Source organism: Myotis daubentonii, chromosome 1 (genome assembly GCF_963259705.1).
Source record: "Myotis daubentonii chromosome 1, mMyoDau2.1, whole genome shotgun sequence".
NCBI lineage: Eukaryota > Metazoa > Chordata > Mammalia > Chiroptera > Vespertilionidae > Myotis > Myotis daubentonii.
Genome location: NC_081840.1, coordinates 207,152,286 through 207,180,035, shown reverse-complemented (window position 1 = coordinate 207,180,035; position 27,750 = coordinate 207,152,286). Strand labels below are relative to the sequence as shown.

General features: G+C 40.6%; 1 protein-coding gene across 8 annotated transcripts in view; it reads right to left on the bottom strand.

The window, feature by feature from the left end:
- ATP8A1 (ATPase phospholipid transporting 8A1) overlaps positions 1-27,750 on the bottom strand; it is a 214,241-nt gene that overhangs the window by 28,531 nt on the left and 157,960 nt on the right. For 5 of the 8 annotated variants that reach the window (XR_009449605.1, XM_059672272.1, XM_059672263.1 and 2 more), the window contains 8 exons: positions 22,294-22,477; positions 22,094-22,204; positions 14,532-14,606; positions 14,306-14,428; positions 10,846-10,924; positions 7,972-8,033; positions 6,608-6,664; positions 5,311-5,418 (listed from right to left, as the gene is read on the bottom strand). Coding sequence is in view for 7 of the 8 variants with exons in the window: in XM_059672272.1 (XP_059528255.1) it covers positions 5,311-5,418; positions 6,608-6,664; positions 7,972-8,033; positions 10,846-10,924; positions 14,306-14,428; positions 14,532-14,606; positions 22,094-22,204; positions 22,294-22,477 (799 nt within the window). In the remaining variant the exon portion in view is untranslated. Of the gene's footprint in view, positions 1-5,310; positions 5,419-6,607; positions 6,665-7,971; positions 8,034-10,845; positions 10,925-14,305; positions 14,429-14,531; positions 14,607-22,093; positions 22,205-22,293; positions 22,478-27,750 lie in introns of those variants that run through there. The other 3 variants (XM_059672285.1, XM_059672308.1, XM_059672319.1) reach the window with 3 other exon arrangements.

The following is a 27,750-nucleotide window of genomic DNA, read 5'->3' as shown; positions in this document are numbered from 1 at the left end:
AGAGCAGTGCCCTCAGAAAACAGAAAACAGACACTTCCTCTTCTGTGCAAATCCCTGAAATACCGGCAGGGAGTGATGGGCCCTTCACTTCTAATTTGCAGGTTACACACCATGGGTGCCTCGGAATGACTGTGAGCGGAGAGCAGCATGGCACAGTGCGTAAGGCTGCGGGCTCGGGGACCAGGTAGCTAAGTCAAAATCTCATCTGTCACTTAGTATTAGTGGGATGTCAGTGAGGTACTTAACTTCTCTGTTTATGTTTTCTCATCTGTGAAATGGTTATAATAACAAGTTTGCTGTGGGGATCCAGTGAGCTGAGGACACCAAATGCTAACGGTGTTCCTGGCTAACACGGTGGAGTCTGCCTTGACTTCTCTCACTCCCCACAGCCAGTCTGCAGCAAGTCCTACTGGCTCTCCTACCTTCAAAATAGGTTCAGACTCTGACCACTTCCACCACTGCCACCACTGCCTCTCACCTGGGTTACTGCAATAACCTCCTAAGTGGCTCATAACACAGGAGTCATAGCCCGGCTATGGAAACATAGGTCAGATCATGACACCTCTCTCTCAAACCCCTCCGTGGCCCTTGATTTGACCATGGGTAAAATCCACAAGGCTCTACGGCGAATGCTAATATTTATACTTATCCTGGTATTACTGATAATAATACGTATATTACTATGTCTAGTATAATATATAATTATATTACTGTATTGTAATATATTATACTAGAGGCCCGGTGCACAAAAATTTGTGCACTCGGGGGGGGGAGGGGGGGTCCCTCAGCCTGGCCTGTGCCCTCTCGCAGTCTAGGACCCCTCGGGAGATAACGACCTGCTGGCTTAGGCCTGCTCCCGGGTGGCAGAGGGCAGGCCCAATCCCTAGGTGCAGCCCCTGGTCGGGCTCAGAGCAGGGCCAATTGGGGAGTTGGGGCGCCGCCCCCTGTCACACTCAAGGCAGGGTCGATGGGGAGGTTGTGGAGCAACCCCCTGTCACACACAGAGCAGGGCCCATCAGGGGGTTGGGGTGCTGCCCTCTATCACCCACAGAGCAGGGTGGATCAGGGGGTTGGGGCGCCGCCACTCTCACACTCAGGGCAGGGCTGATGGGGAGGTTATGGCTCTACCCCGTCACACACAGAGCAGGGCCTGTGGGGGGGGGGAGCTCCCCCCTATCAGGCACAGAGCAGGGTGGATAGGGAGGTTGTGGCCCCGCCCCCTGTCACACACAGAGCCGCAGGGCGATCAGGGGGTTTGGGCGCTGCCCCCTGTCACGCTGATCCCGGTGCTGGGAGGCATATTACCCTTTTACTATATAGGGTAGAGGCCTGGTGCATGGGTGGGGCCGGCTGGTTTGCCCTAAAGGGTGTCCTGGATCAGGGTGGGGGTCCCCACTGGGGTGCCTGGCCAGCTTGGGTGAGGGGCTGAGGGCTGTTTTCAGGCTGGGGGTGACTGAACTCCCAAACGCTCCTTTTTTCCTTTTTTTTTTTTTTAATTCTGGGCCAGCTTTAGCTTGAGGCTTGGCTCCAGCTCTTAGGCCTCCGGCTGAAAGTAGGTTTCTGGCCTTTGCTTACAATGTTGCCAATCTGCTGGCTGAAGTTGGGCGTATTTGTTACAGAGTTTCTTAAACTGCCTGCTCAGAGGCCTGCAGGCGGGAACGCTGGTTTCCTCCGTCACTGAGGCAACCAAGCCTCATGTTAGTTTCAAGCTGCCTGGCTGCCGGCCGCCATCTTGGCTGACAGTTAATTTGCATATCTCGCTGATTAGCCAATGAAAAGGGTATCGGTCGTACGCCAATTACCATGTTTCTCTTTTATTAGATAGGATATGTAATATAATAGTAATATGATTTATGTAATGTATAATGTACATGCAATATATAATTATATATGTAACATATAATCCTATATAATAAAGAGCTAATATGCAAATAGTCATTGCCCTGTCGCACCATGGCCAGGGGACCTGAGGCCACGCCGGGGAACCTGAGGCCGTGCCCCCCATCCGGCGCCAGGCTGGGGGACCTGAGGCTGCGCCCCCCGCCTGGCGTGGCTTGACAGGGGTGGGGCCAGCTGGGTCTGGGTCTCATGCAATTTCGAGGTGTGCGCAGTTGGGTGGGGACTTGACTCTGGGTCCTGTGGCGTGCCCCAAACTCTGACAGGAGGGAGGTTGTCATATACATTTTACTAATTTTCCTTCATCTCTGACACTTGTATTATAGAGAAAGGGCAAATAGCAATATTAAAATATTTCCTCTAATTAATTCCCTTTTAATGTGCATGAATTTTGTGCACCAGGCCACTAGTATATTATAATAGTATTTTGCTATGAAAGTTAACAGATGAATCATTAAATTTTATTCAAGATGGTTGTCCAATTATATATGCTAATATATATACACACACACACACACACAACAGATATAAATATTGGAATATAAATAATTTTTTCACATACACACATATATATGCATCTATATGCATATGTGACTACACTTTAGGTTAAAATATAGTTTTAAGATTAGAAAAATAGGTTAAAATATAGTTTTAAAATTAGAAAAATATAAACCTAAGGGTAGCAACTTCTTTACTGAACTAACTGGATTGTAATAGAACAAATGATTCTACATATAATAAATATGTTCAAAAATTGATTATTGTGCCTGACCGGTGTGACTCAGTGGTTGAGCTTCAACCCATGAACCAAGAGGTCATGGGTTTGATTCTCAGTCAGGGCACACGCTCAGGTTGTGGGCTCGATCCCCAATAGGGAGTGTTTCTCTTTCATCAATGTCTCTATCACTCTATCCCCCTCCCTTCCTCTCTCTCTAAAAATCAATAAAAACGTATTTTAAAAAATTGATATTGCTATAAACATTTTTTGAGATGCATTAACCTAGTGCCCAGGAAATGGTAAATATAGAATATCTATCCTTGAGCATCTGAGTGGCATTCTTGTCATCTTCTTTTTCTGGAGCTGCTGTGAGGCTCATTCATATACACACATATATATCAAAATGCTTTTCAAGCCCTAAAGTACTACATACATTTCAAGTATTATTCTTTTCTTTCAATAAATTAGACAGACTTACATTTGGACAAGCTAGTCAAGCCCAGTGCTGAGTTAATCCATTTTTGTAGTTTCAATGGAGCAAAAGCTATTTAAATATTATATTCGAAGTATCAGTATAATAAAACAACAGGAACAAGAACCCCTGTTAGCACGTCCCAGTGTATGTGAAGTGAACAGGAACGTGATGGAGTACTGACATCCATTTCACTCCAAATTAAACACAGCATCGCCACAAACCTCAAGAGATGATATGAGGTTTTGTGTTTGGTTAATACTGGGAATTCTACAGGCATGGGTTGAATTATATTTGGTTGGCAAAAAGTCAATCAAACATCACACTTGTCATAGAAGTAGGTTTTCAAAGACCCCATTCTTGTCATTGAAGCTGTTGGCTACAGTTGTTTACACTATCTGGATCGCAACATCTTTTGTCATTCATTTTGAGGATAAAATATTAAGAAATGAGACAAAATGAGGGCTAATGAAAAAGATGTTAAGTTGGAATTGACCTTGGGGAAAAAATAGAGCACATCAAATAAAAACAAAGAATAGGGTTTTTCAAGTGGCACTGTCAGACAGATACAGTCTTTGATTTTATGTCTTCAGGACAGATGGACTCAGCAACCAAGGTAAGAGGGAGATGCATTCACAGCCTTTTCTCTGTTCTTAAAATACACGCTGTAAATTTTCTAAAGGTCATAGTACATATTTCAAAAGAAGCCTTCACTTTTGCTGGAAGTGTGTGCTCTTTCATATGTCTGGCTTTGTGTAATCCTATATACTAAAGAGCTAATATGCTAATTAGACCGAATAGCAGAACGACTGTCCAGACGACCTTCCGAACAACCTTCCGGATGAAGCCAGGGCTGTGAGGGGCTGCGAGGGTCGGCCGAGGCACCTGGGGCTGCAAGGGCCAAGCCCCTTGCACGAGTTTCGTGTATCGGGCCTCTAGACTATATATATATACCTAAGCGACCGTCCGACCATTCTCCTGGTGGCTATGACGTGGTGCAATGACCACCAGGGGCAGACACTCTGACCAGTAGAAGAGGGAGACCGATTCACTGTGGGTTAGGTTGCCGCTGGGGCACTGTTGGCCCTAAATCTGCTTCACCCGTACCCTGGACCTAGAGATCGGTTTCGGCCTGATCCCCGCAGGCCAGGCCAAGGGACCCCACTGGTACACAAATCTGTATAAGTACCGCGCGCTAACCGATTGTGCCACTGGAGCTCCTGGTACACAAATCTGTGCACCAGGCCTCTAGCAGTATATAATGGCTCTCTAATAAATTTAACCACGAAAAAAATTTTTTTAATGTGCCTGCATTCTGCTAATTTATAAAAAAACAGGATGCTGTCAGATAAAATTTCATGAAAATGATCTACAAACCAGACTGTCAAAAGTGAAAGGTACTCAGGCACTACTTAGGGGCAAGGCGTGTAAGGAAACCACTGGACAGGTTTCCCATGACTATGGGGAAACAATGCACTGGAACGGAGCTCACATTACCCTGATTTGCAAGTTACTGTGAGGTCACAGGAAATCCTGAAATGTTTTCCACATTTTCTTTTATACATTTTATGTCAAATTTCCTGCAATTGAAATCATAAACCCTCCTACTGCTGGAATCTCCTCTGGAGGAAAGGGGATCTTGTGACATTCCCCCATGAACACCTAATAACTCAACTCCTACCAGGGTAACAAGAAACTGAAAGACAGAATTGAAAATGGACTCTGATAAGGCTGAAATGTCAGATGCCCTAACTCTTTCGAAATGAAAACCAAACTGATGTTCTTAGGACAACTCTCAAAGTGCATTTAATCTAGTGATGGTGGACTTTTCTTTAGAATAAGAGATAACAGAAGAAATGATAGACTATCCCAAAGACATAAGCCCACCATTTCCCCAAATCTCTCATCCAAGATGTCTTTGTGGATTTATGCTCTAATTTTAAAATGGAATTTTCTATGTGGCTATTCTTAACGTGATTCACGCTCCTGACAGCGGTACTTTATTGTCCCCACTATGTTTATGAAAGGATCAGTCAGATTTAAGTAAAAGGCCCGCATTTAAAATATTCTCTCAGGATTTATGACAACTGTGGAATTTAAAAATAGCTTTTAAATGGTCAAATGCTCCAATTTAATGTAAATCCAAGCCAAACGACTCAGGTTCCTTCATGAATAGAATTTCTTTTTAAGGTCTGTTGAATCATGAGTTATGAGGACACATTACCTCTCCTGACATGTCAGGGGCCATCGGGACAGCGGGCCACAGAGATGAGTAGATTCCAAAGAACACCACCCAGAGTGCGATGCTGCCCCAGATCGCCACGTGGCTGAACTGCGGAGGAAAGAGGATCCGAGTCAAAGACCTTTAGGTAGCGGGAGTACACAAGCACTAACCAAGCCCTCAAAAATTCCCCTATTGACTTCTTATTACATCCATGAGATAGTGTCTCTGGGCATTTCTAAATGTGTGTGTGTGTGTGTGTGTGTGTGTGTGTGTGTTTTAACTGGATCTTCTGTTAACTGCTAATCTTTTCTCACAACAATTATGATGTCTGTGGTTCCTGGCATTTGGAACTGTTCTTTCTCTACCTCCTTTGTGGGACTCTCCTCTTAGTCTTTTTTATTTTTTTATTTTTAGAGAGAAAGGAAGTAAGGGGGGGGGGGAGGGGAGAGAGAGAGAGAGAGAGAGAGAGAGAGAGAGAGAGAGACAGACATGGACGGGCTGCCTCTTGCATGCCCCCTACCGGGGATTGAGTCCAAAACCCGGTCATATGCCCTGACTGGGAATCGAACTGGCAACGCTTTGGCGCACGGGACAATGCCCAACCGAGCCACACCGGCCAGGGCACTCTTATTTTTTTTTTAAATCCCCTACCATTTTTAAGCTTCCTTGATTTTTCTCTCTGCATGCTCTCACTGAAAGATGTTAGACATTTGTGTGAATACTATTTTTTTTTTTGTCCATGAGAATCAAATCCAAATTTCTTATGCCAATCTTTCCCCTGAGCATCAAACTTAAATTTTTTTCTTCTTTTTTTACTAAATCTGTCTACCTGGATGTGACTATGCTTCAAAACGAAGGTACCTAAAATGGAACTTGTTTTATCCATACTGGATATTTACAAATGTCTGAGGACAAATCTTTTGCTAATATTATTAGCCTTCAGAATCATTTTGCATTAGGTTTTCTGCCAAACGCCAGTCTTGTGACACAGTCTACTGAGAAACAAGTCCTTGTCTGTAAGTTTAAAAGCCTCCCCTATTCCTGGGATATTCACAATATACAATTATACATTGAAGGCTCTGAGAAGTCTTGTGGTAAATAAACTTGTTTTACTCAATATTTCCAAACAAGAATCCCTGGTTCTCTCTCCTCCATCCCTGACCCCCCACAATTAACAACCTGTAGAAGGAACTAGGGCTAAAGGATACATAAAGTCAGAATGAAAAACTACAAAAAAAGTGGCAATAACACATAAGTAAACGTGACATTTCTTGGTTGAGATAAGAGATACTCTTACCCATGTCCAATATGATGTCTCCAATCCAGCTTTCAAACACACAGTTATCACCACAAACTAAAACGCAAGGGAAAATGTTATTTTTAAAATAAATACTATAGTTCATAGAATGATTGAAAGTGAGATATATAAAGAACAAGTATCTCTGAATTAGATGATGGAACTACATTATTCCCAGGCCTTTACATCTAACAAGAATCAAGTGAATTGGCTGTTGGCTGAACATTACGACCAGAACCGTCCGTCAGCATTGCACCCCTGCCTCCTCCACAGCCTTACAGTCCATCCACAAGGCCCCTGAGCACGTGTCTGCCTGCTTCTTGTGCACTTCATGAATAGTGATGGAGGCTATGTCTGCAGTTACTTGGGTTTTAAAGCCTGCTTTAATTTTACTTTATATCATTTTTAATGCATAGGGCCCCCTACTTTCTGAATTTTAAAGATCATTCTAAAAGTACTATAAATGGATATTTAGAAATCTAAACACTTTACTTTGTAACCTAACTTACAGTAAAACTCTGCAGAGCAGGATATAAGAGCTTGTTATATGCTGTAAATACCACCCCTCATCGTCGGTGACTATGCTACTAATTCTGAAGTAAGGGAACGAGGTTTAATGAACCGCCCTGTGTTTTCCATGGGATCACACAATGGTTACATGGACTTGGCCTGGAGTCAGACCATGTGTGCTCAAGACTCCATCATTTATTAGCTGTTTCAGTTAAAAAACAAGGCAAGTTCCTTGACATCTCTGTCTCTCAACTCCTTCATCTGTGAACTGGGACTGATAAAACTTACCTACCTTATTGGGATTTGAGTATAAAACACTAAGAACTGTGCTTAGCACTGCACTTGATCAATGATTGTATATTTATAATTAATACAATTTTATACATCGTCAGTAGTCAAGGGAAGTCTACAGTGATGAAAGTGTGATGTTGGTGAAATGTCCCCAAAGAGTGGAGATTTCTCTCCCATCATAGTTATCATGAGACTCTAGAATAATCACTGCTTACACACCCAAGAATAGTAAAAGCAAAAACATTAACAAGGACAGTAAAATAAAACTGAGGAAAAAGGGATAAGGAAGAGAACAAGGGCAAATGGGGGGAGGAATAAGAGTAAAGAGGGAATGTTGAAAATAATAGCAACCAAAGTACTATAAAGTCAGTGAACCTAGATGACATTTTAATAACCTAATGTGGAACCATCTTTTACTAATCAAAACATCTCATTTCATTCTTAAAGGGAAGTGCAACGAACCCTTAAATCCAGAAATGCAGGCATTTAAATTTGAAAATAAAATGAGCACATATGAAAGGGTTCCCTTTTACATGCAAACCAGGCAAACGTCCTGCACTCACCGTGTAAACAAAGTTGCCCAACAGCAGATAGTCGGAGGTTTTCCCATTCCCAAACACAGTACCTACATGAAAAGAGGAGAAGCTTGTTAGAAAAGAAAAGAAAATAAACAAGGTCCTTTCAGAATCCATTCGAAGATAAATCAACTCAGAAGTGGCGAGCAAAAGAATGGTAACCAAGGGCCACACAATGGAGCTAGAAATAAGGCTAAAAAGTGTACCGACGGAGTCTCACAAAGTTGCTATGAATATGGGTCACAAATTGAAAACACATTTCCATGAGCCAATATGAAGGAAACCTGACTTGCTAACCAATTCTCAGGGTCCATGAGATTAAAAAAAAAATCAAACTAATTGTTCAAGCAAAGCTTAATGCTGTGAGCACTGAGACAGGAGGAGGCCTCTGAACCCTTAAGAGAGAACTTTGATAACAATATAGATGAGGGTTTAGGAAGCCTTCAAGGGTATTCTTAAAATTAAACCGACTTTTTGGGTTACTATGAATGTTTTTATTGATTTTTAGAGAGAGAGGAAGAGAGAGGGAGAGAGGGATCAAACCTGCAGCCCGGGCACGTGACCTGCCCAGGTATAGAGCTGGTGACCTTTTGGTGCAGGGGAGGGTGCTCAACCAACTGAGCAACACTAGCCAGGGCTTGACAGCTTTTTCAATGCGGGTGCATGACAATGAGAAATGTAATGACTGCTAGTGCAGTGACATCTCTATTGTGCCAAGGTACCAGCAGTTTTACCCGCCACTGCTTTTGTATCAGCGGTGAAAAAGATAAACCATGTCTTGATAATATTACAAAATATTTGAAACTGAAATTTTGACCTCTTGGACCTAATGGACCACTAAAAAGAGATAGGTATTCTCAGATGTCTGTAGACCACACTTTGAGAACTGCTGAAGTAAGGGAATAAGTAAGTTTATTTGAAAAAGTAAACTTTGACTGGAGAGCTTGTCTAAGATCAAGGCATTCCGAATTGTACGCTGGATTTCAATATCCCATGGCTCCAAAAAGTAGAAGTAATTCAAATATCCATCAACTGATAAATGGATAACAGAATGTGGTATAGACAGACAATGGAATAGTTTTTGGTCAAAAAGAGGAATGAAATACTGAGTTATGCTGCAACAAGGATAAACCAAGGTCACATATGACATGATTCCACAGAGACAAAATCCACAGAGATGAAAATTTGTGGACACTGGGGGCTTCGAGGAAGGTGGAGAGGAATGGGAAGTGACTGCTAATGGGGATGGATCTCCGTTATGGAGTGATGGAATGTTCTGGCATTCCATCTGTGGTGACATTTGCATTATTCTGTGACTATACTAAAAACCACTGAATTGTGTAATTTAAAAAGGTGAATTTTATGGTATGTGAATTATATCTTAAAAAAAAAAAATTCCCAGTGTGCTTCCCTAGTCTAAATCTACTTTAATTAGATTTCTCACCACACTCATTTTCGTGGCCTAGAAAATGAGAAGTATTTACTGCAGCACTGGCAAAGCAATTCATAAAGACACGAGATCAAAATCTCTGACTAGAGCATGAAACCGCTGCCTTCTCATAACACTCACCCACCCCATTCATGCTGCAGGCCCTTGTTAATACGCTGACAATGCACTGAGTGCCTACAATGAGCCAGGCTCTGTTCTAAGTACTGCACATACAACAGTGAACTAAGCGAACAATTCCCTCATCTTCTGGAGCTTTGATTCCAGCAGAGGAGAAAGACAATAAAGAATAAGCAAAAATGTCACACCTCCATGGACAAGTACCATGAAGAAGAAACAAGACGACAATGGGATAGTGACAGGGGCAGTGGGGGCAGGGGTGGCTCTTTCAGATGAAGGTGATCTGAGAGGGCCTCTCTGAGCATGAACCTGGGGAGTGAAGGAGAGAGCCGGCAGGAACGTCTGGGTGAAGAAAGGATGTGCAAAGAGGCATGGGGAGAAGGGAAGTGGGGGAGGAAATCAGAGGAAGGTTGGGGCTGTGGATTATGCCCTGAGTGTGACAGAAGTCTGTGGGTTTTGAGAAAGGGACGCTGGGTCTGATGTACATATTGCAAGGACCACTCTGGCTGCCGGGGGAGAACAGACTGTGGGTGAGCAAGGACCCATGGCCAGCCCTCTTCCGTGGGCAGTCATTAACTCGCAGTCAGCGAGGCATGGCCTGTACCTCCAAGAGACTGACAACCCCCTGGGTAGAGTTTAAATGGCTAGTTTGGGGGCACAGGCACCGGATGGCCGGCTGTCTTCCTCAGGGTCCCAAGGCAGCTCCAGCTTAAGCAACGCCGAGATCTCTTTTCTACAGCGGCCACTTCATCATTTTTATGCGTATAGGAAATTCACCATGATCCCATTTCTCAAAGCTGACAGAGTCACTCCACTTCCTCCACACAAGCAGAGAAAAAGCTTACACTCCACACTGAACGCAAAAACAGATTAAAACTCTCATTCAAGACATCGGCTCAAGTCTACTTGGAAATACTAGCATGTCTGATTAGGCACAGCACCAAGAGCTTGATACAAGCCTCGTAGGTATAATAAACAGACTACATAAAATATTAGCACCATTGTCTTCAAACAATGCATCAACAGAGGACAAAAAGAGCCCTAAAATTTAATTCTCTGCAAGTTGGGAAAACATGAGAAGTAGAGAAGAAAGGCTTTGCATATATTAAATCACTTTCTCCCAAAGGAATAATAAAACTCTTAAGAGTGTGTACGACTTTTGGATGCATGTATTTTAGGTTAAGGAAGACCATATAATGAAACTGCGATGAGTTTTAACATATACTGACAATGAGCTAGTTTTCTAAAAAAAAAGTAAAAAGTCATCTATTAGCATTCGTACCCTTTCTACTTACCATACTGAAGGGCTTTTAGTGGAAACCAAAACAGAATGACGGAGTGGAAGAGGCCATTTAAACAATGAACCCAGAAAACCTGGGGGAAAACAAAAATCCATGAGAACCATTTGCGATAAACTAGCTCTGTGAACTCTGACCTCTCTTTTTATCTGTGGGCTAGATTCACAGAACGTGGCTCTGTCGGGCCACCGCTGTGAATTAATAGAACTGACAGACACTTTCTGCCTCTTAGACCTTCATGGGTCATTTATTTATTGTTATGTTTCGCAAAATGTTTTTGCAGCTTCACTGAAATTTCTCGTACCTTTTAAAACCAAGCATTAAAAGTTTAAATTTCTGCCTGAAAAAGAAAAGAAAATTTAAAATAATGCAGAGCCTGAAATTCTTTTAAGGAGGACCATATTCCTAATTGCAGAAGAAGAGAGTTTTGAAAAGATCGTAATTTGGTCAAATCCTTACTTTCTCTTTCCCATGTGAAATAAAAATGTAAACTTTTCAATGGTAGGGATATGATGCATTCATATTCTCTCTCGGTCTCTCTCCATATATAGGTATTTTATACATATACACACATATTATATACTAAAACTAGCAGGTATTACATTTAAATTGTGTAATTCCTTAGAGTAAAGCATTGTCAGTATAACTGAATTTATAAAAAGCTTTTCACAATTTTTAATACCTGTCAACATCAAACTTTCTACAGTTACAATATCATTTAACAGTTTATTAGTTTGTACATCGATTGTATTTTAAGAAGAACAAGAGAGCCAGTATCACTGGTATGCTCTTTGTAACATGGCTAGGAAAGATTAAATTCTAGAAAAACTGTTTAGCATTCTTACGGCCCTTTGAACAATCGCAGTTTGTCATTTAAAAAGTGATTCTTGCATGCCAGACTTATGCTAAATAAATTGTCGTGTATTAATAGTTTTAAGCTGTTCAAACAACAGAAATTAAGTTGCCTGCCTCCCAAAATTTTCCACTGTGATTTCAATCCCCTTTGTTAGTTCACGCAGCCACGCTGGATTGTATGATCCAATTTACGCTCCAATACGTTACACATTTGAACTTGTGTTCCTCATTAACCTTTGTCTCCTCTCCTCACTATGTCATCACCACACGTTTTCATTTGACAGAAAGCACAGGTGGGTGCAAGAAAAATTAGTTCTACTTTTCCATTTTCCTGACCGCTACTTATTGTCACATGCTAATCCTTTAACCCCTGTCCTGACCTCAGAACCTCCGACCCTTTTTACCATAACAAACGTAATCACCGTCCTTCAGGGCAACAATGCTGCTACACTGGGGGCCCACGGCAACCGCTGTGTACACAAGTAGGCATTTTGTGGCCATTTGCCCCTGAATTTTAAAACACGTCTATGGGGTTTAATCAAAGCATCTTCACTGAAATCATTAGAAAAACCCATCAACCCTCCCTATAAAAAATGGTGGGCAGTTCATGTGTGTAAACATTCTCAAATGGATACAGAAGTTCAGGGATGGCAAAAGTAGGTTTACAGTTGTTCATAGGGAAGAAGACAAATAATAAAATAATATTACAAGAATGAACTCTTTCATGTCCTCACAACTGGAGACCTACTTTTGCCCGCCCCTGTTTAATCTATTTGGGTTGATCTGATGCCTTTTTGAAATGCATGGGCTCTGCAGACAATGAAATACTTTGTAAACAACCAAAAAAAAAAAAAAATGGTCAAGTTTGCAAGGAAGGATGCATCCACATTAAAAGTATACCACCCGGTACAGCTTATCCCAGGCCACAAAAACGCGACGGTGCAAAGGGCATGCGAGGACGTGGCTGTCCAGGAGTGGCACTGGGTGATCCTGTGGAATCTATGTTTATAGGCAACAGAACCATGGCCCAGTGTGTGGCTGAGGAGTTCACTCTGGAGGGAGCACTGTGGTGCCTGAGCCTCGGTTGTTTGGGGGCCTGTGGCTGAGGTTGATACAAGAGTCTAGGTCGCTAAGAATTATTGTCCATATGTCAGTATTCTGAACATGCCGAGCTCTCAGATCAATTTTTCAGGGAAATAAGAGCTCGCAGAGTACTGTGGCCGCCTACCTGAAAATACCCACCATAGGTAACGAACGTTCCAGCAAGGTGGTGGAGTTGAAGACAAACTGGATATCATAAATAAGTTTTAAAAAATCCAAAAACAATTCATTCAAAAGTAAAGGCATAGACATTTCATATCACAAATTGGAATAGTTTCAAGAGACTACTAAAAATACTTTCCAGAACTAATGGTCTTAAGCCCAAGAACTCTCATTTTTTTTTAAAAGAAAACTTAACCATATTCAGTTACTTAAAATAATGCCATCAAGTTGTATGTACGTGTACACCTGGCCATGCGTGCACAGTGCATCCATGAAGACCTCATCTCAGAAGATGAATAACGTCCTGGCTATAAACTCAACACCAACATTTATGGTGTGAGGTTAGAGACGCTGAAACACCTGTTTCATTTTATTTTCTTGGTATACTCAGAAGAAATGTCATTTGAGAGCTTCAAAAATATTTAAGATTTCCTACACTAACTGTCCTGAATTCAAAACACCCAATCTAGGTTACATCTCATTATCAAGTAACATGCTAACAGACATGTACTCTATTAAATGAGAACAATTCTGTTACTTTTATTATAGTTTCAAAATGACATCCATCTTGACTGTTAGAAAATTAAAAAAAAAAAATTCTGCCTCACACTAAACCAAAACTAGAATTCCTAGAAAATAGTTTAGAACATATACTTGCAGGGAAGGAAACTGCAGAAAATGAGCTATTTTTGTGGTTGGGGTGAATAAATACCAGGGAGCACAAGAGATGACAATAGTCCATGCCATGTTATGCAGGATAAAAACCCAGAATATGATTTTAGATAAAATGCTGGCTATTTTATCTTGTATTTTAATTTTTATGGCTTGGAAATACTGAGTGTTATGACTGAGGTTTTTTCCCCCAGAGACTATAATTTGTAATGCTCGATACAAACAATATAATACTCTGCAGAGGACAAAGTTAGTTCATAAACAGGTAACGAGTAGAGAATGCTCCACCGCCCCTCACCACCTCACACATGTAAAGAAGTCTCGCTCAGTCTTGGGTGACCGACCTCCATGAAGGGCAAGGCTGCCGAGACCGGCAGTCAGGGGGCCAAAGGGACCCTCACGTCTGTCTGTCTGCCAGACCCAGTTCCCTGCTGCCTGGCAAGTCCCAGTGAATCACAGTTACATTTTAATTTTATAACACAAACAAAAACCTTGTCAGTCCATATCAGAGCCTTAGGTAAGCCTGACTCACCACGGTCGACACCCTGGAGTTGTTTCCCTGGTTCTGGGAGACCAGATGCCCCAAGTAATTAAAGCAGCAAAGCAACCCCCCTACCCTCCTCTACCCCCCACCCCCCCGAATGTGTGGCAGGACGTCATATCCTACCTTGGTGTTGAAGTCCAGGGCGTTCTGAGACGTTTTGTATAATTCAGGATACTTCAACATATTCTCTTTCCTGCATGATCTCTCAAATATGCCCAGTGTTAAGGGAGGCATTGCTGTAAACATCTGAAGTACACAAACGGGTCATTACACCGGGCAGCCAAAGGCAGGTGAACCTTTATCTCAAAGTATTCAACGAAACAGGAAAAACCAAATGTTTCAGACTTACCACGTTATAAAGACCTATACACCATCTCTCAAAGAGGATCTGTCCAGAAAAGCCATTAACAAAGGCAAACCAGATCTAGAAAGAAAACAAAATCCCGCAAATTAGGACCCACAAAAATAAGTGCATTGTGCAGAATCTGTTGTGTACTCGACCACTGCTCAATAGCATAATATTTTCATGACTCTCTTGAAAATGGTGTTTCTTTGCTTTACTTTATAATTTGAAGGAATGTTTTCACAAGGGACCTGTTATTTAAGTCAAAGTTGGTTTCTCTTGTTGAAAAAAATAAAACTCCACAATTTTGTATCAACAGACAATCACAGATTTTAAAAAAATTAAATGTAATATTTTCTAAAAGGCACTTCAAGGAATATATTTTATGCCATTACACTTTTAGAACTTTATTTCCCTTTTAAAATATCTCCTGATAGTTATTTAAAGATTATTATTGTTTTTATTATAAAAGAGCACATGTTTATTTAGAAGGTGAAAAAATTTCCTATAATAATACCATCACCATTTATTTTCTTCTGTGTTAATTGCATTCATATATTTCATTTATATACATTCATAAATTTACCTTGCAGGAAACCTACTGCATATAGATAGTATCATGTCCTGCTCCTCTCCCTCTTCTCCTCATGTAATATGCATTTTCTTAAGTTGTTACATATCCTTTAAAATGATGTTAATGGATATATAACCTCTAAGGGTGGCTATAACTATTATTTAGCGTGCTTCCAGATTTATCTATCTGTATATATGAAAGCCTAAATGACTAAATGACCAGACGACCAGTAGCTATGATGCACACTGACCACCAGGGGGCAGACGCTTAACGCAGGAGCTGCCTCTGGTGGTCAGTGAGCTCCCACAGAGGGAGCACCACTCAGCTGACTGACGGGTGCCAGATGCCAGGCTGGCAAGTGCAGCTGCGGCAGCGTGAGCCTCTCCCGCCTCCACAACAGCACTACCGAGCAGCAGATGCGGCAGGCACAGCAGGGAGGGATGGTGCGGCACCTGGCCTGAGCTCGGGCTCCTCTCTGGCTGCCTGCCACTTTGCGCACTACTACATCCCTCAGGGGATGTCAGACTGCCTGGCATGCGAGGATCGGGCAGTCCGACATCCCCCAAGGGGTCCCAGGTTGTGAGAGAGTGCAGGCCAGACTGAAGAACCATACCAGTGCATGAATCTGTGCACCGGGCCGCTAGTCCTATCTAATAAAGAGGGAATATGCTAATTCACCCTCATGCTGTTGCAGAGATGGAGGCACCCACAGCCAATAAGGAGGGAATATGCTAATAGACTGCCATGTCCTCAAAGATGGCGGTGCCCACAGTCACAAGATGGTGGCACCTGCCTCTGGAGTCCCCCAGTCCCCTCAGCCCCCCAGGGCTGGCCTGAGGCGCAGGCAAGCCTTGGATGTTGGCTGCTCAACCGCCCAGGACCAGCCCGAGGTGCAGGCAAGCCTCAGATGGCGGCTGCCTGAGGCTCAGGTAACCAGGGCCAATCAAGGCTTGTGCTGCCTGTAGTGGTGAAAAAATTTCACTCCCTTTGCAGCAGAGGTGTGATGGGGCGTTGCCTTCCTGCCTCTGAGGGCTCCCAGATTGTTTAGGGGGCAGGCCAGGCTGAGGGACTCCCCCTCCAGTGCATGAATTTTCATGCACTGGGCCTCTAGTTATATATAATTCTGAACTGAATGTTCTTACACAGAAGTCCCACATGTTTCTATATCTTTAGAATAAACTCTCTTTTTTTTTTTTTTTGGTAAAAGGCAGCTTTATTGAAATATAATTGCTTATACCAAAAAACTGCATACATCTAATGCATTCAATTTGGTGAGTTTGAATATATGTACACCCATGAAACCATCACCACAATCAAGCCAACAGACTAACACACCTCCAAAAATTTCCTGTGCCTCTTTGCTTTTCTTTCTTTTTTTTCCAGGATGAATTTTTATAAGTGGAATTAGTAGGTCAAACTATATACACTTTTAAAATAGTTTTTGATAATTACAGCCATCAGAATATGAAATCCAAATTTATATATTAAGATATTTTATAACTTAAGTTTATGCTTTGATAAAATAAATCTTTAATTAACAGAGCTAATGTCCTTCCGTATTTTGCAATTCTCTTAAAAATAGAAACCTTAATTGTTGGCTATAAAATTAAGGGGCAATAGAGAAAAATTTTATCCAACATGTGTAAGACAAATAATAACGTAGAGTGATATTAGTAAATCAATAATTCCTACGTTATTTAAAATGTAATTAGAATCATGTTGATCTGGAAGAGTGAAACGTCTGGCCCAGCAACGAGATGACACAAACACAAACACAAAAGCAAACACAACAACAAAAACCTGTTCAGAGGAAAGCAGGCTTGGTATGCCCGGCAAACGAATTTTTGAATCGGAGGTGCTGGGACTTTGCTCCACTTCACGTTTCATTTAACATCATTATGGAAGCATGAACTGCTACAGATTCACCACTTATCAGTATGTACCCAGGCCGACCCCCGCAATGAACACTTTCTGTACCCACACTGATCTTTTTCCTGTTTATAGTGGGAAGGAGTGGAAAAATAAATGTTTGCTTCAGGAGATGAAAAAGAAAACAAAAGTAGTAATAGCGTGTGACAAATAAGTCCAAATTGTGTCAGGGTTATACACACATTAACAACAACAAGAGCATAGAAATTGGAGTCAAATCTGAAAGTATTGCTTGCTTTGCCAAAGGTATTTACAGAAAAAAATTGAACATCTGTCCTAAACAAGGAGCCGGAGCATTCATTTGTGCATGCAAACTTTAAAAAAACTTATTAGCATCTTCATGTGAATGGAAGTTTATTCCTTAGGGTGGTGCTGCTGACTTCACCTTTTTATTTTTTTATTTTTCAAGTGTTAAGTATACACAAATCGGCAAGACAGACTTCAACGCTTGCTATTGTGTTTTCATATTTGATCTCTGTGAGATGTGGATTATGTGAATACATATTTGTGATACTCTGGGTGATGGTAATGTCCTCTCTGAAGGTGACTGTGATCTACTGTGATATTACATACAAACAAGCTCTTTCAGGATTCCAAGGGTATAATGGAAATATAAGAAATTATTAAACCCAAACCTTCAATTATGGCCTTGCTAGTCTATGAAGACGCAGTCTAATCTTCTTTGGTCTAAAGAAAGCCTAAGCGACATGCATACCAAATTTGTGTAATGGATATGAATCATCTCAAAGGTTATGGTTATAAATGCACCTGCAATCATTATCACTGAATAATACAAGAAATGTATATGAATAAATTTATTGTGTGTGAGTAAACATTTGTAAATGTGTCTAGTCTTCTAGTTTAGTTTCTTTGTACAAAACATGAGATGCTGATTCAAATGTTCTAGTATAAGCTTGAAATTTAAGAACCTCCCTTAATCTAGGAAGAGTTTTACGTTCCAAATAATATGCAAATAAACCAACATATCTGGATTCAAAGTTTATTTTTAAAATGCATGAATTTACTGCTTTATGATGGAAATTTTTAAATGGATAGGTATGAATACATTTTTACCTTTTTATTTTTCCTACTGAAAGATGTAAAGAAGGTTTTAGAAATTCTCTCCCTGCATTTAAAAAAGTTAGTATTCTAATTCCTTTTTTTAAAAAGGAGAAATGACTAGATAAGAGAATAACCTTCCAACGGGGTTCCCTATATACCTTCACAGAAATATTTGGGCATTCAAAGAGAAAGAGAAGTCTACCAGAAGGCTCATGTCAAGTTAGCGAGATTTGTAGTTACACGATACATTGGAAACATAGCTCACATTATAGATACATAAAAGTCCCTCCTTTGACTCAACCCAAACCAGGTGCAGAAAGCAAACATCGGTTCCTCTGGAGAGGCATCTAAATTATTTAAATTCACAGGAAAGCCACATCCCAGCACAACATGCAGGGAAAATATCACCTCACTGACTTGACTCAAAGCTTCCGGAAATCAGAAACACTACAATGTTTTGGGATCTTACCAGAAAACCTGGATGCAACCAATGGTTTGAAAGAAAAGGTCTTATCTTGGTAGGAAGGAGCCAGATGTCTCAAAGAAATTTTACAAAATTCTCTTTAGAAAAGATCCAGTAATTTCAGTGAACACCTAGGCTGCTGCAAGTGGCCACCATCAGTAAGTGCTGCAGACCGCCACCTGCCAAATCTGCGTTTATTTGTTTGGCTGAAGTTTATGGCAATGGAGAGGCTAGAGAGAGGCATTCCTGCACTGCAGCAGTGGGAAGGGCAGTTTTTGCAGATAATCTATAAAACCCATAGAGCTCCAAACTATTCCTTCATTAGCAAAGAAACTCCAGACCTGCCTCTCCTGGTATTCTTTTCTAAGTTCCACGTCCCAGCAGAGGCGTGGCAGTTGAAGCCGCACAGACCTTTTCCCCACGGAGCATTTTTGCATATTAAACAGCAGCTTACAAACAGTCAATGAGTCCTCTGCTCCCACGCCTGATCAGCACAAAACACTGAAAGGAGAGAGTCGAGACTGGCAGTTGTCCTCACTAGAGACATTCAATGATGTGTTTTCTGTCTATTCATTCACAGTATTGGCATGAGCCATTAACATCTGCAGAACTTGTTTTAGCTGGCAAAAGTTTGGTATCTGGGAATTGATTGAAAAGGTCAATTTGTTTCCAAGATAGTTGAATTATATTCAAAATACATTTCCATAACATGCTCAAAGAAAAATAACTTAAATGAGATTTCCAGTAAAGTTTAGGACTTACTTCCTTTTTTTAAAAAAAAATTGAATTTATTGGGGTTACACTGGTTAGTAAAATTATATAGGTTTAAGGTATATAATTCTATAATACACTGTATTGTGTAGTTCAACACCCCAAGTCAAGATTTACTTCCTGTTCGATATTGAAAGAATTTGGTCAGTGCTAAATATCTCATGAGGAGGCTTTAAATTAAAAGCCAAGTGAAATTTAGGGCTAATCAAACACAATTCATGTAACTCTGGATGGAACAGAAATTACAGATTTAGTTTTCCATTTGAGTTTAATATATTTTATTTCCCCCTATTAGTACATAAGTTTTACCCACTTCACTGCTGATTGTCAAATGATCTAGATTTTAAAAAAAATAAGAAATTTTTAAAGCAGATTTCTTGCTACCAATGGCTTTAAACTCCTAGTATCTTCAAAAATATATGTAAGTAAACTATGTAAATTGATATTATTCTGAATGAGAAAAGTATAATTAGAAAAGCTAGTAACTATAGTAATTATTTTAGAAAAAAATCACAAATTTATATATACAATAACAATATAGTTTTTGGATCTCATAAGCGATTTTAGAGGTGTGTTTTGCTTCAAAACACAGACTACTATAGACCAAATCAACAGAAATGAGCAATAAGGAAGTTCACAGATTATCCTGTTTGTTTCCAAGTATTTGCTTATTTTACCAAATGCGTTATAACCTAAGTATAGATTTTTAGTGACCAATAAATAAAATTGCCTGCACACTTGAAAACTAAGTTTCAATTTTAGCAGCTAACTTATATTAAGAAATATGTTAAGTCAACATTTTAATAAGGAGACAAGCATTCTTACAAAGGCATAAAGAACAGCTGAACCAAATACACAACAGTTCCCAGCTAACCTGCCATTAGGGTCAGTGTGAAATCTAGATTTGTTTTGTTGACAGTGTTACTTCTCTGGTGTAAAGCATGGGATATTATCTTACCTAATAACAGACAAACATGTACATTTACCATGCCTTCGCTACGCTAACCAGCCAATTAGGAGAGTATGCAAATTAACCCAACAAAGATGGCGGTTAATTTGCATACATAGGCGGGAAGCAGTGTAGCGAAGACCGAAGGCGGCTCCCGCCCGGAGCCAAGGCCTGGGTCCCGGGTGCCGGAGGAAAACCAGTGCCGGCAGTCGGGAAGGGAAAGCCTGTTGCACGAATCTCTTCGTGCAACAGGCCTCTAGTATATATATATATTTAAAAAATATATCTTTATTGATTTCAGAGAGGAAGGGGGAAGGAGAGGGAGATAGAAACATCAATGATGAGAGAGAATCACTGATTGGCTGCCTCCTGCACACGCCCCACACTGGTTGGGGTGCTAGGCTGTGTATCATCTGACAGCTGTGGAGGAACAGCCAGCAAGTTAGAGGTCAAAGTGGCATAAACAAACATCTGTAAGGAAGCTCTGGGCATATTTATGAGGGTGAAGGTGGATCTCCTCACAGGAGGGGCAGATAGAGGGTTTTCTTAACAAGCTACGGAGAGCTTATCTTCATGCTCTGCGAAGCTGCAAGAGGGGCAAGAAACTGATAAGATTTAGAGTGTGTTTTACAAATATAGCTTCTGAGGATAAAATGGCCATAGGTGAATGAAAGGTACATGATTTATCTATCACTTCCCGATTGACCGTTCAGTTCACTTATTCATGCACTGGTGTTTTGCTGTCCACTATGGTAGCCACTGATAGATCAACACCCGAATTTGAAGACTTAGTATGAAAAAAGAATGTAAAATATCACATTAAAAATTTTTAAGGTGATTATACGTTGAAATGGTAATACTGCATATACTGACTTAAATAAAATATCATTTAAAAGTTAATGTAGGCTTTAATGTTTACTTGTTGCTCATGTGGCTTCCAGAATTGCATGGGTGGCTGGCATTATTATTTCTGTTGCCCAGCTCCTGGATGGAGGACAGCAAGAACAATGGGGCCTGGCATCCAGTGGGTGCTGTGAAACTGTTTGTAGGACAACATACTACCCTTTAGAAGTGATATTCCCAACTCAGGTTAAGTTTTCATTTAAAAAATGATTTTACAGACTAAATGTTTGTGTCCCCCAAGACTCCCCCCAAAATGATGTTATATTTGATATATGAAAAGGAATTTGGAATTTCTCGCTGTCCAGGCACAGGAACTAAATATTCTGATAGCTTTTAGACTCATTCCTCATTATCTAAACTCCTGCTACCAACCAAACTCAGAAACCAAAACAGATCTGGGTAGCAAGGGATACTTGTATATAAGTGTCTAAGTTTGAAACATAATAAGAACTACAGGATGACCAATATTAGCGAAACTGCCTACGTATCCTGCCTGCTTCTGCTTCTTTAACCACCACCCCCAGCAGAACTGCTATCCTCAGTTTTATGTCTATCATTCCCTTCACTGTCTTTTAAAATACAGTTTCCATGTGTATATCCCTAAATAGTGTACTGGTTTCTTTTGTATGTTTTTGAACTTCATAAAAAATTCTATAGTTTGTAGTCTTTTTAAAACTGAAAACATTATTTCATTAGCAATTCAAATTCAACATTTCTTACCCAAGCAATATAACTTTTTTAGCCAGAATTTAAACATGAATTATTCTCCAGGGCTGACAAACTTTTTGTTTTAGCATGTTTAGCAGTTATACAAGGTAGGCAAATGGAATAATTAAAATGAGAACATGTCTTCATAAAGAAAATGTCTTTACATATCTATGCAAGTGACAAGGATTTAAAACTTAACTGGTGATTACCTCGATAATATAGAGGACTATATTCTTGTAGAAGCAGTACAAAATGCACTTGGAGACTCTGTTATAGTTCCAGGCACCGTGAACCATCAATAAATTCTTCAAATACTTGAACTAAAAATAAGAGTGGGGAAAAAAATTAGTATTTCCCTTTTCCTAGTGTCAGCTGAGATGAAGGGTGTGACTGCAGAAATGATCTTTACCTGCGCGATGGAGTAATCAGAAGAATTAGCTGCCTGAAGGCCTTCATTCCCGCTTATACCCACGCCGACATGTGCTGTCTGGATCATGCTGACATCATTGGCTCCATCACCAATTGCAAGTGTTATGACTTTGACTTGCTTCTTAACCATCTCAACGACTTCAGATTTTTGAAGGGGAGAAACCCTTAAATTAGAACAAATGATCAATTAGCTCTGTTTTCTGGAAAATAAAAAAGAATTTTAAAATGCCAATTGTCTTAAAGAATAAGAACAAGTGAGTATGTAGTTCTAGGAAAAACCATTCCAGAAAAGTCTTAGGTTTGCAAATATTTGGTTCTCTGTTAACCTGGTTGCCAACTCAAGGGAAAAAAGAAAACGAAAATCTTGGAAGCAAATCTCTAGGAGATAAACAGAAGCTATGACACCTTGTTAAGCACTAGTTTACCAGTTTACCAGAACTAGTTTATTTCTCTAACAAGTGTCCATTAACTTGTTAAAGAAATAACATCTGAGTTCAGAAATGCCATTACTTCCTAACAAATAACATCAGCATTTCTAAGTTTTCACTTGTGAATGAAAAGGTCAGAAAGGCTATTAAACTATAGTCCAAATACTTATTAGAACCTGTACTATTTCTGGAGAACAAAAGTTTTGAGCCACCGAAAGGTGAACTTAGACAATGTAATATACATTTAAAACAACTTAAAACTCTACTTAAATTAACAGTAGGGCATTGGCTAATCTCTCGACCTGTTCTCAGACACCAGGGTGAATCAACCAAAGTAAATGCCAAGCACTTGGTTGCACAGCTCCTGTGCCTCAGTTTTCTTCCAAAGCTACTGACGAATGGCCAAGGAGACTCAAGCAACCTGCGTAACTGTAGGGTCAGGGCAGAGGACGGCAGCGCCCAACTAAAACCCTTTTTGGTATTAACTACGGATCATCTTATTACAGACTTTTAAAAGCCACTTAAGAAATAAACCCCACAACAATTACAGCAGGGCTCAAAGACAGAATGCGTCAGTGTAAAGAACTTAATATATTACGAATACTGTCTTGGCGATTAAGAAGAAAGGAAAACTAAACAGTGAACTGGCTCAGTAAACAGTGAAGACTGTGATTCAATGCTAACAACTATCACACAATGTTGGACAAGAAAAACAACTCACAGCTAAATTCTTTATTAAGGTTAAGTGGAGGAGGCGCCTCCTAATATCTGCTGGAACATCTGGTAAATCATTTATTATTCCATCTAAAAATGAAGATCATTACTCTGAAAGACTCAACATCTTGCACATTTTCCTGATGATTTCTTTAGGAAACATTCCTAGCAGTGGATCCTCGGCACCAACATGTACTTTCAGGAGGCCCACTGCCCTTCAGAAAGGCTTCATCCAGCCAGAGCCGCGTGGGTTTTATTTCAAGTGTGAGAATCATTGCATCAGGCTGGGAGTTGCTTGCAGAGTGAACCTGTCTCCTCGCCTTTGTATTCCTAGTGCTGATCCCAGATAGGTCCTCAGTAAAAGGTTGCTATATGAAAGACTTATTTTTAACTCTTTCTTTAAATCTCCTTTCAGAGTCTAGCAATTGTACAAAACGACACAACTGTGAATACCAGGCAACGGAGGAGCCTCAGGCCATTAATGAGCTTTTGCATGCGAGCCCCCTTAGCTCACTTTGAAGCAATTTTCATGTCATTTTTGAAGTTTATTTAATTTTTTCTTAATAGGCGAATATAAACCGAAGTCCACTAGCTCTAGGCCAATGTTTTAGGCGGAGACTACAGCTGACATTTAGTGTCACAAAAGAATGCTCAGCAAGAAATGGACTAAAAAGCAAATGGGAAATGGGCACAAAAAGAGAGAAATATTTGAAAACATTGATCAAATTCTCTTCACGATTTAACAGTCTTACAGTGTAAACACATGTGAAGTCACACCATGGTACATCAATGGAGCTAGAAAACAGTGGTACCTTTTTTCATAAGTCAATGTGTCCTAAAGGAGACATATCTGCATAGCAGCTAATGTTAGTGATTTAAAGAAGGTTCTGAAAAGAGCCAGGTTAAACTTTGTTTTCTTCTTTTATTTTTAATCCTAACCCGAGGACATACTTAGAGAGAGGAAAGGTGGGAGGGAGAGAGAAACATCGATGTGAGAAAGAAACAGATTGGTTGCCTTCCATAAGCGCCCCAACCAGGGATTGAACCCGAAACCCAGGTGGTATGTGTCCTGACTGAGAACGGAACCGGCAACCTTTTCGTGTACAGGATGATACTTAACCAACGGAGCCACTCCGGCCGGGCAGAACTTGGTTGTCTAACTTCAGGGCTACTGCAACCAACCACTGCTTTCTCTGCTTCACACTGCGATTTTCAATACCCCCAGATTAGAACTGGCTTCGAATTTACACCAGCCTGGTGGGTGTGGTTAACTCAGGTGTTAAAGACAGAATACAAATCCCCTTGGCAAGGACAACACCCATTTAAAAAAATATCTGATGATGTAGTCACAGACATTCCCCACATCACACTGCCGCTGTGACTGGCTAAGGCATCTGCTTCTATTATCAAGCGAAAAGCAGACAACTGGTTTGGAAGAAGATTCAAGAAACAGTGGAAGCCCTCCTAACTGAAGGGTTTGAAATAGCAGCTGGTTGCTAAAGAAAGATGTCAAATTTAAGTGGGGACTCATAAAAAATAAAATATACTTACTTAAAACATCTAACTCAAAAGAGAAATGTACAAACTTGTGACGCAGGGCAAAGAACCTCACTTGGCATCGGGGTCAGCCGCCTAAAATTCTGCGTACTTTGGTTGCAGAAGCCTCCCTCACCAGGCACAATCCACGGTTGGTTTCATTAATGTGAAGACTAGAATGTAATGATGCCCTTCACCCAAGTTTATTATATGACCCACCCCCAATTCAACAAGCAAAGTTTTTAGCAACTCAAAAAAGTCTCTCGAGAGCATTCTACCTGGTTTTCTTTGGACTAGATTGTTATTTCTAAGACCTATGACGTGCTTAATTAAAGGATGATTACTTTAAGAAGTAGCAGAGGAATAAAGATTAGGGACCAAGCACCCACTGATTAGAGGTAAACACCACGCACAACCATGGAAGCAAAGGCAGGGGTGCACCACAGAGGGTCCTCCCAGCTCCAGGCATGATGTGCTGTGGGCACCTGCCAGCTGTCTTAGGGAGGAAATGTCGTTTAAGGGGTGAGAGGACTCGGGTTACTCACACTATATTCAGTTTAAAAGATCTATGTTTTTAAAGCATCCATTTAAAAAATTGTTCCTTGCTACGAAGGGGTTACAAGATAGCAAAACAAACGACAAGACAATAAAAGTGAGTGTAGCACAAAGCTTTTGACAGATTACCAGTACTTGATAATTTCAGAGGATGTAGAAACTAGCTTGGCTGCAAGAGGCTTGCTTGATGAGTTCGAACTTGACAAGGAAAGCTCATGGCAGGTAAAAGCAGCAGCAGCACATATTAAAAATTATCCACAATATATTCCCTCCTACGGTTTTATTTCTACTTCATAAAAGGCCACCTACTTCACTCATTAGAGTTTATTTTCTCGACTTTTGTACACTTGCGTCTACGTGTGTACAGTGTCCACAATAGTCTAGAATGGTGATTTTCAACATTTTTCATATCATGGCACCCATACACGAATTACTAAAAATTCTGCGGCACACCAAAAAATATATCTTTTGTCTATCTGGCAAAAAAGGGTATAATTTAGATTCATGCACACCAATGGCTAATGTTGTGTTGGCTGCTATTTTTTGGGGTGGCGGGGGGAATCTAAGGCAAAGGAGGTCAGTGCCCCTGACTAAATAGTCAGGCACTGCATGTTTTAAAAATTCCTGTGGCACATCAGTTGAAAACTGGTGGTCTAGAACAACCTCGCCGCACAAGTTAATTCTTCCAAATGTCTGTCAAAACCCACACAGCCATGGTTGAACACATCTAAAACCTTAACTTTACCAATACCAATAGTGTCCCAATGTAGAATCCAGAAACATCATAAAAGCACTGTGTTCTGCCCTAGATATATACATATTTTTTACCACCTATGGGTCTGTATCAGGATTTAAATTATTCACAGTTCTCCTCTGCTGTTGCTCTTTATTCTTCAGGAGAAGAGCCTCGACAGAAAAAGACTCCACAGTCAGTGTGTGCATAGGGTCCGGAGTTCTTCCCTGTGGCTCCACAAACAGAGGGTGGTCCTGTGCGATACGCCCTAACAGTGCACTGAGTGCAATATGCTTTTCAGATATTATTTTGGCTGTAGTTTCTGCACATGTTATTCATTACCTTCCTTACTGGCTATGTAGTAATTCTCACAGCCCTGTGAACATGAGATCGTGGTAGTGGAAATTTTTTTTTTACCATTTAAGCTAGAAAGTATATAGAGTGGCTCAAATTATATTTTGCACTCCTTTCATAGGATTAGCTAAATGAGTCACTTTTAAAAAAATATGTTTTTATTGATTTAGAGGAAGAGGAAGGGAGAGGGAGAGAAAGATAGAAACATTGATGTGAGAGAGACACATTGATTGGCTGCCTCCTGCAGGCCCCCTGCTGGGGTCCGAGCCCCAAACCCGGGCATATGCCCTGACAGGGAATTGAATCAGTGACCCCTTGATGTGTGAGATGAGCCACACTGGCCGGGCAATGAAGTCACCTTTTTTTTTTTTTTAAAAAAAAATGTTTTATTGATTTTTTACAGAGAGGAAGGGAGAGGGATAGAGAGTTAGAAACATCGATGAGAGAGAAACATCGATCAGCTGCCTCCTGCACACTCCCTACTGGGGATGTGCCCACAACCAAGGTACATGCCCTTGACTGGATTCGATCCTGGGACCCTTGAATCCGCAGGCTGATGCTCTATCCACTGAGCCAAACCGGTTAGGACTGAAGTCACCTTTTTTTTTTTTTTTTTTTTTTTTTTTTTTTTTTAAAATATATTTTATTGATTTTTTACAGAGAGGAAGGGAGAGAGATAGAGAGTCAGAAACATCGATGAGAGAGAAACATCGATCAGCTGCCTTCTGCACATCTCCCACTGGGGATGTGCCCGCAACCCAGGTACATGCCCTTGACCGGAATCGAACCTGGGACCTTTCAGTCCACAGGCCGACGCTCTATCCACTGAGCCAAACCGGTTTTGGCTGAAGTCACCTTTTTGAGTGAAATATGGATAAAGATGAAATGTGCAGGTATACACATAGACACATAATAAAGAATATTTTAAGGGACTTTCTACAGGTAGACAAAAGGGGTACAATAATGTAGCTTACTGTATTGTGTTTTAGTTTAATAACCTTAAAATACCTTATGCAGCAAAAATTACACTGGTAATACAATATGATCTCAAAAACTTATACTGTAAACTTAAAGGTTACTATAAAGTTGCCTTCAGAAAGTGAATTGAGAAAAAAAA